Raw genomic sequence first — 17,915 nt, 5'->3', positions numbered from 1 at the left:
TCTTTAGGGAGAGACTGAGGTTTCTGTGGAATATGAGCACACTGACAAGACCCACTATGTCAAGAAGATCCACACAAGAGGACGAGCATAAATGCCATGACCATTAATAATGGGTGAACAGAAATCACGATATCAAAGGATATGCATCTTGAAAGTACAACTTTGCCCTCTAGCTCAGTTGAATAAATTCCCCATTGGGAATCAGGACAACTAGGAGTTGGGCTCCACAGACTCCTTCCTCTATATGGACAGATAGTTACAAATTCCAAAATTTTTAATTCACTCAACATCAATTGTATCGTTAATATATCTGTGGCACTTTCATCCAATAAAAGCATCGAACAATTTAACCAATATATATGGATCAATATAGCATTTAAGAGTAATAAGCTTGCCTTCTCAAAGTTGCTGTTGTGCAATGATGTACAATATTACAAGTCATTTAAACTCCAGTTTTTGCCATCATCCAATTGTTGAAAAATGCGTAGAATTAATCAGATATAGGATGAGAAAAAGAAAGTAACAATTTTGAAACTAATGAATACAGAGTGGAAGTGGATAGCGGTCAGGATTTCAGCAAGGCTTAAAGCCTTTCATTTCTTTGCCAGTAAATCCTGGCTAGAGAAGAACTACAGTTACTGGCAGGCAGATCCAATCTGTCCTGAATTCTTACAAGAGTTACATGGCTCCTATGGGGGGAAAGAAACAAACCTTAGTGAACAAGAAATCCTAGATTTGGGAACCTATGCACATTAAAAAGTAAAATTTCACCCCCTAATTAAAGACATCAGTGGTTAATGTCCAATGGTCTCTAGCCAAGCGTGACATGGTGTACAGTTAAATCTAGAATAGTGTCGAAGAATGCTTAATCAGAAATCAAATAAGTATTTCATTATTGACTATGAAGCATTCATGATTGTAGCAGCATGAAGAAGTTCATCAGGAGTTGCTGCTGGATCAAGGTCCCAAAACCTTCCTGGCAAATTGCTCATCTCTCCCTTTAGCAACCAAGATGGCACCTGGTGTGAAAAGCGTAACATTTCTCTTCTTGGTATCCATCTAACAGCTTTTTTGTCTGTATTCGTTTGATATACTGTTTTAAATCCAGCAAGCTTTATGAGGGGACTAACACAGACACCAAGCTGTTCAGAGTAATCATCAAGAACCTCAACCATTTCATACTGATGCCTCACTTCATCTGGAGTCAATCTGTTCCAGTCTGGAGACCAATTTTGATAAACAGCCCAAATATCTCCACTTCTGGGATATATGCGAATACAACCACCTCGACCAGCCTTCTCCCGTGTCAGAACATGAGAGAAAATATTTACCTGGTCAACAACATCAGAATTGTATGCCCTGAAATTTCCACAAGATTTGGTAAAGCCAGAATCTATCCAGTTTACTGGGCCAAACTCACTATCAGTTTTTGAGTTCAAATAACTAATAAGAATCTTGAATGGATTGACAGAGATGACCTCACGGATTAGACAATATAAACGAGGCATGCCATCTTCCTCGTCATATAAAGCCCATATTTGCTTTGGCTTGAAGCACTGCTCTGACCTATCTTTATCAAAGTCATGAAAGTCAGAATCAGGGACAGTTATTGTGACAGAAGCAGTCTTACTATTCTCTAATTGATGGTCAGAAACACTTAGACCTGCTCTTCTATACTCCTCTCCATTGACTTGACCAACTTCTGCTTGAGATTTTGCTTTCTCCCCAACAGCAGCAGCTTCAGATGCCAATTTCATCTCTTCCAGCTTCTTTCGAATATCTGTCTTGGCCTTCTCAATCAGTAATTTTCTTGCATCAAATGCTGGTGCCATGGAACACTGCTTTGTTTGAACTTCACTTGCACGGGAAAGTTTCTGGTCATGTACAACGCTTTCATTTCCATCAGCCAATCTTGATTCAGAAGCATATTTCAATTCCTTTTGTTCACAGCCATTGCGGAAACTGGCTGCCACAACAATTTTCCTTTTCTTCTCGGGTCCAGCGGGAGGAATTTCCTGAGGTCCATTACAGTAGAATGATACATCTGAATTTACATTGGGCACAGTCTCTGCCAATTGATGCCTCTGATCAACAGTTGGTTTGATTCTTGGTCTTCCTCTCTTCCTATTTCCATTTGCCTTACAACCAGGATCAGAAGATAGGGTAGTTGAACCATTTCCATTGACATGTCCAGCAGAGCTCCACTGATATGAGAAATTTGAAACATACTCATATCCATGTGGAGAATGATATCCAGTGACCCCATTACCATTGAAATAGGTAGTACTGGTAGGCACATATGTGACGTTATCAAATGAATGACCTCCATACCCATTGCCTGGCACATATGACCAAGGAGTATAAGGGAAAGAACCATTTGCTGGGGCTGCCCCAGTTTCAACAGCAATAAAAGTTCCCCGGCAGTTCTTGCATGAAAGTCTCTTATTCACATACTTGCGCAAATACTCATACTGAACTTTACACGAGGTGCAGATGGTCCAGAAAGAATCCAGCCCACCATGAGAAGTTGACAAATTGAAACATTTGTTATAACCTGTAGCTCCTGCAGAATGGACTGACGACAAATTTGCCTGATTGACTCCAGCAGCCAATTTTGCATTTCTCTTGAAATCATAGGAACTTCGCATGGCACTATCTGATAGCCAAGTCCATGCTTCAGATACCAGCTTAAAGGCCCCATCAGCTCCCACACATTTGTTCTTATCCGGGTGAAGCAACACAGCCAACTTCCTGTACTGTTTCTTAACGGTCTCTATATCTGCTGAAGGTTTTATTCCAAGAATTGAATAATAATCTAGTTCGCCATTATATTTTGCCTCAGAAGCTACATAAACTTGAAATGTGGCCACCATTTGAGGTATCCCCTCCAATTCAGGACATATTGTTTTTGCCTTTAATGCATAATTTTTGGCACCTGCAAAGTCTCTCTGAGCAAATCGCTTCTCAGCAATCTCTATTGCTTTAAGCGCCTCCTCTTTGCTTGCTTCCATGTAGGAATCTGGGGCACTTAACAGAATTCCACTCTTTTAACAAAAGCTATGACCAGCCTGACATAATTATCCATAACCAAACCTCCATCCTCGCGTCTAGCCTCCGTCTGCTAAAATTTTTGAAAAAAAGGAAAAATAAATTTTAGTTTTGAGCCCAACAAAATTTTCAACTGACGTCCACGAGCACCAATACTTGCATACTCTCAATAAATATTCAAATGCCAGCATAAATTCAAAAATTTTATTTTGAGGGAAAAAAATGTCAACGCAAATAAAACAGGAGAGTAAGAATTAGCAGCCAAACTTACAAGTGAATTCATTCCCAGAAAAGGACACAGAAATAGCATAAATAAAACACTCTGATGCTCATAAAGCATGAATTATCTCACGTAGAATTGTTCCCAAGCATCGAAGAAAATGCCGAATAGATGCAACCATTTACAGTTGCTTCACCCCAAGAAGTGAAGATGCTGGTTTTCAAACAGAAGAAAATAGCTGACAAAGATCGAATCTTGAGAGACAAAAATGATGACCGTCGAGGAAGACGCAGGTTGAAAGTGAAAGAGAGAAAGAGTGTCTCACCAAAGACGATGATGATAACGAATTTGACAGTGAATGAGAGCGCCGAGCACCAGAGAGCGGCGACGACAAGGACCCGTTTGCAGTGAGATTCAGAGTGAGAGAGGCGCGAGGCGAGAGATCGCGGCGTGAGAGATCTGCCTCGAGAGATTGCGGCCAGAGAGATCTGCGAATGTGCAGCGACGAAGACTACCCTGAAAATGACAAATTATTACAGATTTTGCCATTACAGGAAGAAGCACAGCAGTTTATTACCTTGAAATGATTTCAAAAGGGGGAAAAAAAAGAATTTTTGTGTGGTCACAATATTTCAATAATAATTATTAAATTTTATTAATATTTTAAAATTATCAGGATATATTTTTAAAAAAATTAAAAAATAATTCTAAAAATAAAGAAAATTATCATATATATTATCCTCTATAAAAATTTAAGATATAATGCTTTCTGGAATATATAACAAAATCTGTAACACACATTTTGATTTTATGCGACATGTGATACATTTATTAAAGAAGTGGACTACAAATTCAAATCACAATTGTTTCTAATTCCTACATTTTTTCACTTAAAAAAAATAAAAAATGAATAAAAGAAAAAGATTAAAACTGCCAAACTTTCAATTAAATAAAAATTGAGAGAAACCTAAATTTTCACTGAGATTTATTTATTTTTTATTAAAAAAACCTTTATCAAATAAAAATTAAAAACTACAACAGAAATTAAAAGTGGGGAAGGGGCTCACTGAGATGGAAGCAGGAAATGGGGATTGAAGACGACCTAGATCGGCACATGTACTTGGGATTCCAGCTGAAGCAAAATTGAACAGAGCAAACTACCAATCTGACGACATTGAAATCAGTGGAAACGCAAACTAATTTTAAAGTACGAACTGAAGTGAAGCGAAAAAGTGGGACTTGCTGTTGCAGGTTTCCAGATTCGGGTTGTGAAGCGGGTCCGATCCGAATTCGACCCAATGTGGCGGCGATGGATTGGAGCTTCCGTCGTCGCCAATCAGAGAGAAAGCTCACTGACGAGAAATGAACTAAGGATTATTATTAAAATAAATAAAAACGATCGTTTCGCAAGAAGCGAGTGAAGTTATTCCATTTTAACATTGCTCATAATCTCATATTCATAACTATTAATCATTATTAATGGGGAAATTAATAATGAATAATTAATGACTTTACTATCAATAATAAATTGACATTTTTTGCCCAATTATAAATAGAAATAGACAGACATCGTAGTAGTCCAGTCCAGCACATGGAGGTGAGAAGTAGGAACAAGCAAACGTGCACCGCCTGGGCTTTATTTCGTCATAATATTTTTATTTTATTTACACCTTTTTGTAGGTATTTCATTTTCAAAATCTCTTTAATTTTTTGCCTCAAATAGTTTGATTATTTTAAAGAGAAATTTGGTGAAAAGGACTTAGTTAAAAAGAAAATTATGTCCAAAGACTAAGTTAAATTCAAAGATCAAACCAAATATTTTATTCATTAAACAATCTAAATAAATAATCGAAATGCCTCTTTGTTTAAACCAACAAAATTGACAACAACAAAAAAAGGGCTACATGTTCAACATGTGCATCCCAAGTCAAAAGCCTTACACTCTAACCAAAAGTCTTGCAACCCAAGCCAGAAATCTTATACCGAGATCAGAAGCCTTGCACCAATGATAATAAAAATTACAACTTACTTTTCTAACTTCTAACTTGAGGTGCATGATTTTTAACCTAGATTTAAGGCTTTTGACTTGGAATGCAAAGATTTTGAGTTGGAGTGTACATGTTAAACAAAAAGTTTTTTTTTTTCAATTTCATTGGTTTAAATAAAGAGGCATTTCAATCATTTATTTATATTATTTAATGAATAAAATATTTGGTTTGATCCTTATTTTAAATTGATCCTTAGACACAATTTCTTTTTCAACTAGGTCCTTTTCACCAATTTTTTCTATTTTAAATTTATATATTATTTAAATATTTATTACAAAATATTTGACTTCCTAGGAATTTAAATATATACACACACACATATATATAAGGTTTATATATATATATATAATATTACATCACACATTTACACTCTTGATTAACAACAAAAGTTTTTATGGATACAAAATTAACTATATAATTTTCTCTTAACTTATTACTTAACTTTAAATTCTTAATATATTTTTATCCAATTAAATTAGACCAAGTGAATTTTAAAATATTAATAATATTAATAATAAGAATTTGTTGAAAATAAATAATATATATAATAAATCTACATGTCTTAATTTAATAAATAAACATCTTAACTATTAATATCTATAAATTTTTTATTTAAATAATTTGAATAACAATTCTTTTAAATTCATAGAATAAATATTCTAAAGCTTGAAAAAAAAACTATTATAAAAGCCTTTAAAGTATGATGATAAAATTGTCATTAGAATAATTAATTTATAAGTTTGAAAATTTTTAATATGCAACAAACTCGAGTAATTAGGTAGAACATTGTGAATACTGTGTGTATAATTTAGTGGGATGGTTAGAGTTAGGGGGGAAATTGGGTGGTTGTTGATGCTAGACACTTGGGTCACAGTGATTTACAATAAATAATGGAACGTTATGCAATCGAGTGGAATTTCACTATTTACTGTATATCCATTTTTTTCGTCCAAAATGTTTTATTTATTTTTTTTTTTTTTTTTGCGTTAAAGGATATCTTTATTGAAAGCGTGAAAGAAAGGTAGGGAAAAAAGAGGAAGAATTTCATCAAAGGTTGTTGAATGTGACATAATTTCAATTGAGGTCCAAATTTTTTTGAAATTCCACTGCAAGCTTAAAGGATTGGAATGAAACAAATTTTCTTAATAAATGACTAAAATGTCCTTTAATTCTAATTAACATTATTGAAATAATAAATCAATTTATAAATTTTATAAGTAACATTACTAAAATAATAAGTCAAATAATAATTTTTACAAGTAACAACAACAACAACAACAACAAGCCTTTATCCCACTAGGTGGGGTCGGCTACATGGATTGCAAGACGCCATTGTGCTCTATCATTTATTAAGCTTTTAGAAATATTATTAATTAAGAGATCACGTTCAACAACTTCCAAGAGTGTTCTCTTAGGCCTTCCTCTACCTCTCTTAATTGGACTCAAAGTTATATGTTCCACTCTTCTCACTAGTGCCTCCCTTGGTCTTCTTTGTACATGCCCAAACCATCTCAACCGATTTTCTACCATTTTTTCCTCAATAGGTGCCACCCTCACTTTTTCACGTATGTGCTCATTTCGAATTTTATCTTTACGTGTATGTCCGCACATCCATCGTAACATTCTCATCTCTGCTATTCCAACTTTATGCTCTTGCTGTCCCGTTAGAGCCCAGCATTCACTACTATATAACATTGCCGGTCTGATAGCAGTACGATAAAACTTTCCTTTAAGTTTATTAGGCACCTTACGGTCACAAATAACTCCTTTAGCTTTTCTCCAATTAAACCACCCAGCTTGAATTCTATGTGAAATATCTCCACTGATTTCGCCATCATTTTGAATAATGGCTCCCAAATATCTAAACTTTTCCACTTGAGGTATAATTTGATCTCCCAATTTCACTTCCAAATTATTTTCGAATAGTCCTTTACCAAATTTACAATATAAATATTCCGTCTTACTTCTACTCAGATGAAAACCTTTCGACTCCAATGTCCTCCTCCATAACTCAAGTTTGCAATTAACCTCTTCTCTTGTCTCTGCTATAAGAACTATATCATCCGCAAAGAGCATACATTTCGGGATTTCCTCTTGAATATGTTCCGTCAAAACATTTAAAATCAAGTTGAACAAATAAGGACTCAGAGATGATCCCTGATGTAGTCCAATCTTTATAGGAAAATCCTTTGTTTGACCACTAGGCGTTCTTATACTAGTTTTTACCCCCTCATACATATCTTGTATGGATTTAATATAAGCAATCCGTACTCCCTTTTTTTCCAACGCTTTCCAAAGCACTTCTCTTGGTATACGGTCATAAGCTTTTTCCAAATCAATAAAAACCATGTGTAGATCTTTATCTTTATAACGATACTTTTCCATTAATCCCCTTAGTAGATAAATCGCCTCTGTAGTTGATCTACCTGGCATAAAACCAAATTGATTCTCAGAAATACTTGTCTCCAATCTCAACCTGTGCTCAATTACTTTCTCCCACAATTTCATTGTGTGGCTCATGAGTTTAATCCCTCTATAGTTAGTACAATTCTGAATATCTCCTTTATTTTTATAAATAGGAATTAATGTACTTCTCCTCCACTCATCAGGCATTTTCTTGGACCGTAAAATCACATTAAATAACTTAGTTAACCATCTCACCCCTTCTTCACCTAAACATTTCCACGCTTCGATAGATATACAATCAGGTCCGTTAGCTCTACCATTTGCCATTTTCTTAAGAGCTTCCTTTACCTCCTTATCACGTATTTTTCGATAGAATGACAAATTTTGTTCTCCTTCACCAGTTACTAAATCCTCCAAGTTACTAGATGAATCCTCTCCATCATTGAAAAGTTTAGAAAAATAAGTCTCCCATCTATTTTTAATTTCATCATCTGTAACTAAAATTCTTCCCTCTTCATCCTTAATACACCTTACCTGTTCTAGATCTCTTGATTTTCTTTCCCTACTCTTGGCAATCTTATAAATATTTTGCTCTCCTTCCTTCGTCTCAAGTTTCTTATAAAATTCTTCAAAAGCTTTGGAACGAGCTTCACCCACAGCTCTCTTAGTTTCCTTCTTAGCCATACGGTACCTCTCCCAATTTTCCTCATTGTTACACAAATGTATGGCTTTAAAACAGTTCTTCTTATACTTGATTTTGTCCTATACACTATTATTCCACCACCAAGACTCCTTATCTCTCGGACCAAAACCTTTCGATTCTCCCAAAACTACTTTTGCAACCTCCCGTATCTTTTTAGCCATATCCTCCCATATGATGTTAGCACTTCCCTGAGAATCCCAAATTCCTTTATCTAAAAGATTTCGCTTGAAAATATCTTGCTTCTCACCTTTTAATTGCCACCACCTAATCCTTGGTGTTACTACTTGTCGACGTTTTTGGATTTTACTCATAATACACGCATCAAGGACTAGGACCCTATGTTGTGTGTTACACCCTCAAATTTACAGACCGATTTTTCACAAGTTATTAATTCAAGAAATCTTTTTTTTTATTTTTTTTTTTCATTGAACCCTTATCATGGTAGAAAAATTTCTACCACGATACATCCAAGACAATATACCACAGGTCTTAAAATATTTAAAAAAAAACAATTAGAACCATGAGGGACAGACATGATCCTCATAGCATGTTATTCAAATCAGATCATAAATCAAGAGGGACAGACATAATCCTCTTGATCATATAAATACTTTTAATAAAAAGGATTAGAGTTTACATGCTTCACAAAGAAGATATGTCCTAAGTTGGCACAAGATACATTGTATAATCTAAAATAAGAGGCAACGTAAAAGATGGTGTCTCATACACCACAGTTACACCTCTGGTGCTTTCTCGGCCGGACTCGCTCCTGTAAAAATATTAACCACGGGGAATGAGACTTAAAAGTCCCAGTAACCAAAAATTAATATGTAATGATGCATGCGGATGTAACTAATCATGCGATTGCTAAGTGGGCACACAAAACATTTAACCAAACAATATTTTCAAACAACCGAACAAGTATTTAATTGCATGACTGCACCTTATCTCCTCCTTTCACCATGCTCGGACGCCAAATCACCCGGCCAAAGGTGAGTTGGACCAAGCGACACGCCACTCATTGGGTCCAATGAGGGCTTACCACGTGGTAATAATTAACCGAACAGAAATTCCCATTAACACCATACATTAAAATACCCTGACAAGTCATGCATCATTCAAATATCCAAACAGGAATATATCCGAACAATAATATCTCATCATGATAAATAAAAAATAAATTTTTAACCCACTTGGCAATAATTTCAAACAAGTATATACAGTATTTATTTTCAATAATTCATAATTTTTCCAAACAACAAAACAACACATAACCATTCACAAACACACTCATCACAACACATTAATAATGGTTACCTTGTGTCTTGAATAACAAGTTCCCCTTCACAACTCCTTTTTCACCACTATCTTTGTCAATATAATCTACATAATTATTTCACAATACTATATATTAATTTTACATTAAAATAAATAACTCTAATTTAAAGAGTTAGAAAGTCTTAAATCTATAGTCCATATTAACACTAATTTAAGATTTATGCCTCATTTAACTTCCCAAATTCTTTTCTAAAATTCTCGTACCCTAATGAACTATTTTTTTTATCCTCAATTCACTTCTAGTATCACAATTTCATCCTTCTACATTCTAAAAATTCATCCAAAAATAAATTAAAAATTTTAGAATTATCCTGAAGCCTCAAATCACCTTTCTATAACCTCAAAAATACCTATTCATACTTAAATAAATATTTAATAATCATAGGTTTATCCCTACGTCTCAGATTCCACATAAATTCAACCATATAGATCTAGATTTTAACTCAAAAATTCTTAAACATGAGTTTCAACCTCAAGAAAATATTCTATAATATTTATTATATCCCTAAGAATTTTAACCTATATTTTTAATCCATCATATCATCAGATTAACTATCCTATAGAAAAATCCTAATCAAAATATTTACTCTATCCTACAAAATAATCATATCACTAGAAAGCTAATATTATTTAGAAAATAACTATAAAATTAATTTTGTAATTAAATAAATTTTTAAATGCTAATCTAAACAGGAAAGTTAGAACATACCTGAAGAAAAAGAAAATAATCCCCCTTGTGAGAAAACGCCGAGCAACGTGAGAGGAAGAGAGAAAAATAATATAAAAATGGGATTGTGAGTCCCAAAATTATATTAAAAAAAACTATAGGTTTGAATTTAATTATTCAAACTTTGGGCCAAAAGTTGCAATTTTCTCTAAATTGCATCTTAGCCTCTCATGCTTCCTAATGCACACACCCCCTCCTTTTTATACATGAAGGCACCTCTTCTCTTCCCTCATCTAACCAATGTGGGACTTAGAAACAACAACCTTCCACCCCCTTTTTTTTTGTTCCTTCTACCTTCTCTCTTTTTTTTTCAACACATACATAAAAAAAATTATTTATGTATTATATCTTAACTAAATATTGCTTATGTGGTTTTAAATTTAAATTTTTAAATTCATAATTAAATACCTAATCATAATATTATTTCTAAATAACCTCAAATAATATAAATTCCTATTATTATCATTTTTTTTCCTCAAAACCTAAATTCACAATTTCTTTATTATATAAAAATCAGGATGTTACAATTCTCCCCTCCTTTTAGAAATTTTGTCCTCAAAATTTAATAGATAAGCTTAGAAACTATGTACCTAAGCAAATAAATGTGGATAATCTCGCCTCATACTCTCCTCGGTCTCCCAAGTAGCATCACCTAGGGCTCCACCCTTCCAAATCACCTTCACGAGTCGGATGGTCTTATTGCGTAGTTGTTTGTCCTTAAAGTCCTCAATTCGCTCCGGTTCGGATCTAAAGGTCAAATTCTCCCTCAATTCTACTTCTTCAGGTTCAATAACATGGGAGGGATCCGGGTTGTACTTCTTCAACTGTGATACGTGGAACACATTATGGATACCTGCAATCTGTGGAGGTAATGCAACTCTATATGCAGTAGATCCAATTCGCTCCAAGATCTCATACGGGCCCATAAATCTAGGTGTCAATTTCTTTGCCTTAATGGATCTACCAATGCCTGTCACTGGAGAAACCTTCAAAAATACATGATCTCCTACTTCAAACTCTAACGGCCGTCTCCTCTTATCAGCATAGCTCTTCTGTCGGCTCTGAGCGGTTAGCAATTTTTGCTTAATCATTGCAATCTTCTGGGTGGTCTGCTCTACAATTTCTGGACCAATGATACTCCTCTCACTTAATTCTGTCCAACATAAAGGCGATCTACACTTCCTTCCATACAAGGCCTCATAAGGCGCCATCCCAATACTAGAATGATAGCTGTTATTATAAGCAAATTCAGCTAATGGCAAATGATTATCCCAACTACCTGGTAGTTCAATGGCACAAGCTCTCAACATGTCCTCCAAAGTCTGGATCGTCCTCTCTGTTTGTCCATCTGTTTGGGGGTGGTATGCGGTGCTAAAACTCAGTCTGGTACCCATAGCCTTCTGTAGCGCACCCCAAAAGTTTGAAGTGAACCTTGGGTCACGATCTGACACAATTCTAGAGGGTATACCATGAAGTCTAACTATCTCCTTAATGTATATCTCAGCAAATTTCTCTAATGTAGAGGTAAACTTGATCGCCAAAAAGTGAGCTGATTTGGTGAGTCGGTCTACTATCACCCAAATAGCATCCTTACTCGAGGGTGTTCTTGGCAGTCCAGTGATGAAATCCATAGAAATATCATCCCATTTCCACTTTGGAATATCTAACGGTTGCAGTGTTCCAGCTGGCTTCTGATGTTCTATCTTTATCTTCTGACACGTTAAACATCTAGAAACAAATTCAGTTACATCTTTCTTCATTCCTGGCCACCACCAACCTCGCTTCAAATCATGGTACATTTTAGTTATACCGGGATGAATTGTATATTTGCTCCTATGAGCTTCTTCTAAAAGGATATTCCTCAATCTTGGATCATTAGGTACACAAACTCTACCTTTATACTTCATCACTGTGTCCTCAGAGATGGTAAAATTTGGGGCCTTACCTACCACTATCTCCTTCCTTATATTCCTTAAGTAGTCATCACTCTGCTGTGAGACTCTGAGATCTTCCCAGAATTTGCTCTCAAAGTCTGCTACCTGGAGTGCGGCCATTTGATGTTCAATCACATCTACTGGAACATCATGAAAACTGTTCCATAAATGATATTCATGAACCATCAAATGTGCAGCATGAATAGTCTTTCTACTTAAGGCATCAGCTACCACGTTAGCCTTACCCGGATGGTAATGTAATTCAAAGTCATAATCCTTTAGAAATTCCATCCATCGTCGCTGCCTCATATTAAGCTCTTTTTGATCAAATAAATACTTCAGGCTCTTATGGTCACTGAAGATTTGAAACTTAGATCCATACAAGTAGTGTCTCCATATCTTCAGAGCAAACACAACTGCAGCTAACTCCAAATCATGAGTAGGGTAATTTTCCTCGTGTAGTCTCAACTGTCTGGAGGAATAGGCAACCACTCGGTCATTTTGCATCAAAACACATCCTAAACCCTTTAAAGAAGCATCAGTGTACAGAGTGTACGGCACCACAGGGTTAGGAATAGTCAATACTGGAGTAGTGGTTAACCTCTTTTTCAATTCTTGGAAAGCAGCTTCACATTTGTCAGTCCAAATAAATGGGGCATCCTTCTTAGTCAGCTTAGTTAAGGGCATCGCAATTTGCGAAAATCCCTTAATAAAGCGACGATAATAACCTGCTAAACCTAAAAAGCTTCGTATCTCTGTAACAGATTTTGGCTGTTCCCACTTCATCACTGCATCAATCTTGCTAGGATCCACCGCAACTCCGTCTCTGGACACAACATGGCCCAAAAACTTTACTTCTTGGAGCCAAAATTCACACTTGTTTAATTTGGCATAAAGCTTATGTTCCCTCAAAACTTGCAAGACGATTCTTAAATGTTCACCATGAGCCTCCTCATCCTTTGAATAAATAAGAATGTCATCAATAAACACTACTACAAACTTATCTAAATAGGGTCGAAAGATCCTATTCATGTAATCCATGAATACCGCAGGAGCATTCGTAAGTCCAAACGGCATCACCATGAATTCATAATGCCCATATCTCGTCCGAAATGCTGTCTTAGGTATATCCTCTGCTCTCACTCTCAATTGGTGGTACCCTGACCTTAAGTCAATCTTTGAGAAAACTGCGGATCCCACAAGCTGATCCAGCAAATCATCGATTCTCGGAAGTGGATATTTGTTCTTGATGGTTACTTTGTTCAATTGTCTATAATCAATGCACAATCGGAGGCTTCCGTCCTTCTTCTTTACAAAAAGGACTGGAGATCCCCAAGGTGAAACACTCGGTCTGATGAAACCCTTCTCAAGTAGCTCTTCAATTTGCTTTTTCAGTTTCGCTAACTCTGAAGGGGACATCCGATAAGGAGCCTTAGAAATTGGCCCTGTACCGGGTACCAATTCAATTGAGAACTCTACCTCGCGCTTTGGGGGTAAACCGGAGACTTCGTCTGGAAATACATCCGCAAATTCTTTGACAATTGGGATATTCTTCACGCCTTCATCAATCTCAGCTTGGATAGAGAAGAAAACCATGTAGGCCTGGCAACCCTTCTTCATACATCTATCAACTTGCGCCGCCGACAAGAAAACATGATCTTGAGTCTCGACTGGGGTCACCGATAAAGAAGATAAAGACACACTCCTCTCTCTACAATCTAGGATAGCACCATTTGCAGCCATCCAATTCATTCCCACAATTACATCCATACCTCTCAGTGGTAGGATAATTAAGTCCATAGTTGTTTTCCTATTTTTAAACTCGACTACTAGGTTAAGGCATGCCTTAGCAGTCCTTACAGATTCTCCCGCAGGAGTAGACACATTCATATCAAAAGGTAAAATACACACAGGCAAATCAAGGTCCTTTACACAAGTTTCAGAAATAAAAGAGTGTGTAGCACCCGAATCAAATAGTGCAACAATATCATGATGAAGGATTTTGATGTTACCTCTAATGGCATCTGGGGAGTTCATGGTGTCCTGAGTAAGAGCAAACACACGGCCAGAGACAGTAGGATGTTGGGAAGGGTTCTTCATATTTGAGCCCTGGTTGTCCCCACAAAACTTTGCAATGTGACCGGGTTTCCCACAAATGTAACAGACCCAACACTGTCCGAAATGACGACGCCCGCATTTAGTGCACTGTTGAGAGCTCGCTGTACTCGGGGCAGGTGTAGATACTGTTGGGCTCCTCTGTGACCCGTGATAACTACTATGATAGCTCCTCTGTCCTTGGCCCCTTTGAAATGGACCCTTCTGCCTTCCTTGGTTCCATGAGCTACTCGAACCCTGATGGTTTTTCTTCATAATGCCTCCGGTGGGTCGAGGGTAGGTTGGGGGTCTACTATATGAATAACCCCTCTTCTCTCTCTCGACCTCCTTCTTACTGCGAGCTACTACTTGTAGTTTTATGCACATTTCATCATAATCTCGGATATCTAGATGAGCTAATTGTTCCCTCAATTCTGGTCTAGCCTTCTCCAATAAGCGCTTAGCCTTCCATTCGGAATCATCCCTATACTGCAGGTACGTGGAGTATCTAGATAACTCCTGAAACTTAGCAATGAATGTGTCCTCATCGAGGTTCCCTTGCTTAAAGGCATGGAATTCCGCTTCCTTCTCAGACCTTAACTCTGATGGAAAGTAATGCCTGAATAATTTTTCCTTGAATTCCTCCCAGGTGAGTGTAGAATCATCCCTGGGCCCTGCTGTCTCCCACCAATCTCTTGCTCCTTTCACTAGGAGCACTAATGCTACTTGTACTTTTTGATTGCTGGTGCATGTGACTACTCGAAAGATGGATTCGAGTCTCTTCACCCATTCCTCTACCACGGATGGTTTAAGGTTACCATCAAACGTAGGAGGGTTAAACTTCCTAACAGTTTTCCACACATCAGTAATGGTCGGTGGGGCTCTCTGTTCCTCCTGCCTAATTTCCTTCCTTCTAGACTCATGATCTCTCGGAGTGGCAGGATGTGAGGAACTGCCTTCCCCCACATGACTCTCAACATGAGCCCTATCTCCATTTTCAGTTACCTTTTGCCTCTTTAGCTCCGTCAACTCTTGTTCGTATCCTTGAACCTTGTCTGTTAATGTTTTTACAAGCATTCTCAATTCCGCCAAGTCAGGCTCCTCATTTGGCAGTGGCGGTGGTAGGTGCTCATGTTGGAATCCTGAGTTACCACGAGTAACAGGCATTTTCTCTCCCCTCCTAAAGGATACAAGATATAAATAATAAAATTAGCCTAGCTATATCATGGCCATACAATGAGAAGCACCATAACAATGTATATTGCCAACCGACTATATGCTCTGATACCAATATGTTACACCCTCAAATTTACAGACCAATTTTTCACAAGTTATTAATTCAAGAAATCCTTTTTTTTATTTTTTTTTTCATTGAACCCTTATCATGGTAGAAAAATTTCTACCACGATACATCCAAGACAATATACCACAGGTCTTAAAATATCTAAAAAAAACAATTAGAACCATGAGGGACAGACATGATCCTCATAGCATGTTATTCAAATCAGATCATAAATCAAGAGGGACAGACATAATCCTCTTGGTCATATAAATACTTTTAATAAAAAGGATTAGAGTTTACATGCTTCACAAAGAAGATATGTCCTAAGTTGGCACAAGATACATTGTATAATCTAAAATAAGAGGCAACGTAAAAGATGGTGTCTCATACACCACAGTTACACCTCTGGTGCTTTCTCGGCCGGACTCGCTCCTGTAAAAATATTAACCACGGGGAATGAGACTTAAAAGTCCCAGTAACCAAAAATTAATATGTAATGATGCATGCGGATGTAACTAATCATGCGATTGCTAAGTGGGCACACAAAACATTTAACCAAACAATATTTTCAAACAACCGAACAAGTATTTAATTGCATGACTGCACCTTATCTCCTCCTTTCACCATGCTCGGACGCCAAATCACCCGGCCAAAGGTGAGTTGGACCAAGCGACACGCCACTCATTGGGTCCAATGAGGGCTTACCACGTGGTAATAATTAACCGAACAGAAATTCCCATTAACACCATACATTAAAATACCCTGACAAGTCATGCATCATTCAAATATCCAAACAGGAATATATCCGAACAATAATATCTCATCATGATAAATAAAAAATAAATTTTTAACCCACTTGGCAATAATTTCAAACAAGTATATACAGTATTTATTTTCAATAATTCATAATTTTTCCAAACAACAAAACAACACATAACCATTCACAAACACACTCATCACAACACATTAATAATGGTTACCTTGTGTCTTGAATAACAAGTTCCCCTTCACAACTCCTTTTTCACCACTATCTTTGTCAATATAATCTACATAATTATTTCACAATACTATATATTAATTTTACATTAAAATAAATAACTCTAATTTAAAGAGTTAGAAAGTCTTAAATCTATAGTCCATATTAACACTAATTTAAGATTTATGCCTCATTTAACTTCCCAAATTCTTTTCTAAAATTCTCGTACCCTAATGAACTATTTTTTTTATCCTCAATTCACTTCTAGTATCACAATTTCATCCTTCTACATTCTAAAAATTCATCCAAAAATAAATTAAAAATTTTAGAATTATCCTGAAGCCTCAAATCACCTTTCTATAACCTCAAAAATACCTATTCATACTTAAATAAATATTTAATAATCATAGGTTTATCCCTACGTCTCAGATTCCACATAAATTCAACCATATAGATCTAGATTTTAACTCAAAAATTCTTAAACATGAGTTTCAACCTCAAGAAAATATTCTATAATATTTATTATATCCCTAAGAATTTTAACCTATATTTTTAATCCATCATATCATCAGATTAACTATCCTATAGAAAAATCCTAATCAAAATATTTACTCTATCCTACAAAATAATCATATCACTAGAAAGCTAATATTATTTAGAAAATAACTATAAAATTAATTTTGTAATTAAATAAATTTTTAAATGCTAATCTAAACAGGAAAGTTAGAACATACCTGAAGAAAAAGAAAATAATCCCCCTTGTGAGAAAACGCCGAGCAACGTGAGAGGAAGAGAGAAAAATAATATAAAAATGGGATTGTGAGTCCCAAAATTATATTAAAAAAAACTATAGGTTTGAATTTAATTATTCAAACTTTTGGGCCAAAAGTTGCAATTTTCTCTAAATTGCATCTTAGCCTCTCATGCTTCCTAATGCACACACCCCCTCCTTTTTATACATGAAGGCACCTCTTCTCTTCCCTCATCTAACCAATGTGGGACTTAGAAACAACAACCTTCCACCCCCTTTTTTTTTGTTCCTTCTACCTTCTCTCTTTTTTTTTTCAACACATACATAAAAAAAATTATTTATGTATTATATCTTAACTAAATATTGCTTATGTGGTTTTAAATTTAAA

At 35.9% G+C, this 17,915-nt stretch overlaps 2 protein-coding genes across 5 annotated transcripts; both read right to left on the bottom strand.

The window, feature by feature from the left end:
• Positions 1-571: 571 nt before the first annotated feature.
• LOC129302961 (uncharacterized) lies at positions 572-4,510 on the bottom strand. Of its 3 annotated transcripts, none has more exons than XM_054941908.1 (3): positions 4,336-4,510; positions 3,594-3,784; positions 572-3,118 (listed from the first exon to the last, which is right to left on the bottom strand). In XM_054941908.1, the coding sequence occupies exon 3, from the start codon at positions 3,009-3,011 to the stop codon at positions 900-902; it is 2,112 nt and encodes a 703-aa protein (XP_054797883.1). In that variant the 5' UTR covers positions 3,012-3,118; positions 3,594-3,784; positions 4,336-4,510; the 3' UTR covers positions 572-899. The 3 variants fall into 3 exon arrangements, with proteins under 3 accessions (XP_054797883.1, XP_054797882.1, XP_054797884.1); XM_054941907.1 differs by having other exon boundaries at positions 572-3,121; positions 4,336-4,509; XM_054941909.1 differs by lacking the exons at positions 3,594-3,784; positions 4,336-4,510 and adding an exon at positions 3,320-3,559 and having other exon boundaries at positions 572-3,121.
• Positions 4,511-9,040: 4,530 nt separating this feature from the next.
• LOC129302335 (uncharacterized) lies at positions 9,041-17,915 on the bottom strand. 2 transcript variants are annotated; one of them, XM_054941135.1, is made up of 3 exons: positions 16,781-17,915; positions 14,437-15,698; positions 9,041-9,194 (listed from the first exon to the last, which is right to left on the bottom strand). In XM_054941135.1, the coding sequence occupies exons 2-3, from the start codon at positions 15,683-15,685 to the stop codon at positions 9,160-9,162; spliced, it is 1,284 nt and encodes a 427-aa protein (XP_054797110.1). In that variant the 5' UTR covers positions 15,686-15,698; positions 16,781-17,915; the 3' UTR covers positions 9,041-9,159. The 2 variants fall into 2 exon arrangements, 1 of the variants encoding a protein (XP_054797110.1); XR_008591259.1 differs by lacking the exons at positions 9,041-9,194; positions 14,437-15,698 and adding an exon at positions 15,960-16,232 and having other exon boundaries at positions 16,781-16,846; positions 17,511-17,915.

This window comes from Prosopis cineraria, unplaced genomic scaffold, assembly GCF_029017545.1.
Source record: "Prosopis cineraria cultivar Desert tree isolate PC_DT_omini unplaced genomic scaffold, ASM2901754v1 PC2, whole genome shotgun sequence".
NCBI lineage: Eukaryota > Viridiplantae > Streptophyta > Magnoliopsida > Fabales > Fabaceae > Prosopis > Prosopis cineraria.
The sequence above is the reverse complement of the archived record's forward strand: the minus strand, read 5'-3'. Positions and strand labels throughout refer to the sequence as shown.

Bases quoted from the DNA above. Each gene is read 5' to 3' on its own strand.
- LOC129302961 (XM_054941908.1), bottom strand. From the start codon at position 3,011: ATGGAAGCAAGCAAAGAGGAGGCGCTTAAAGCAATAGAGATTGCTGAG.
- LOC129302335 (XM_054941135.1), bottom strand. From the start codon at position 15,685: ATGCCTGTTACTCGTGGTAACTCAGGATTCCAACATGAGCACCTACCA. The intron at 9,195-14,436 runs GTAACATCAAAA...ATATTTTTACAG, and splicing joins CTCCCCAGATGCCATTAGAG to GAGCGAGTCCGGCCGAGAAA.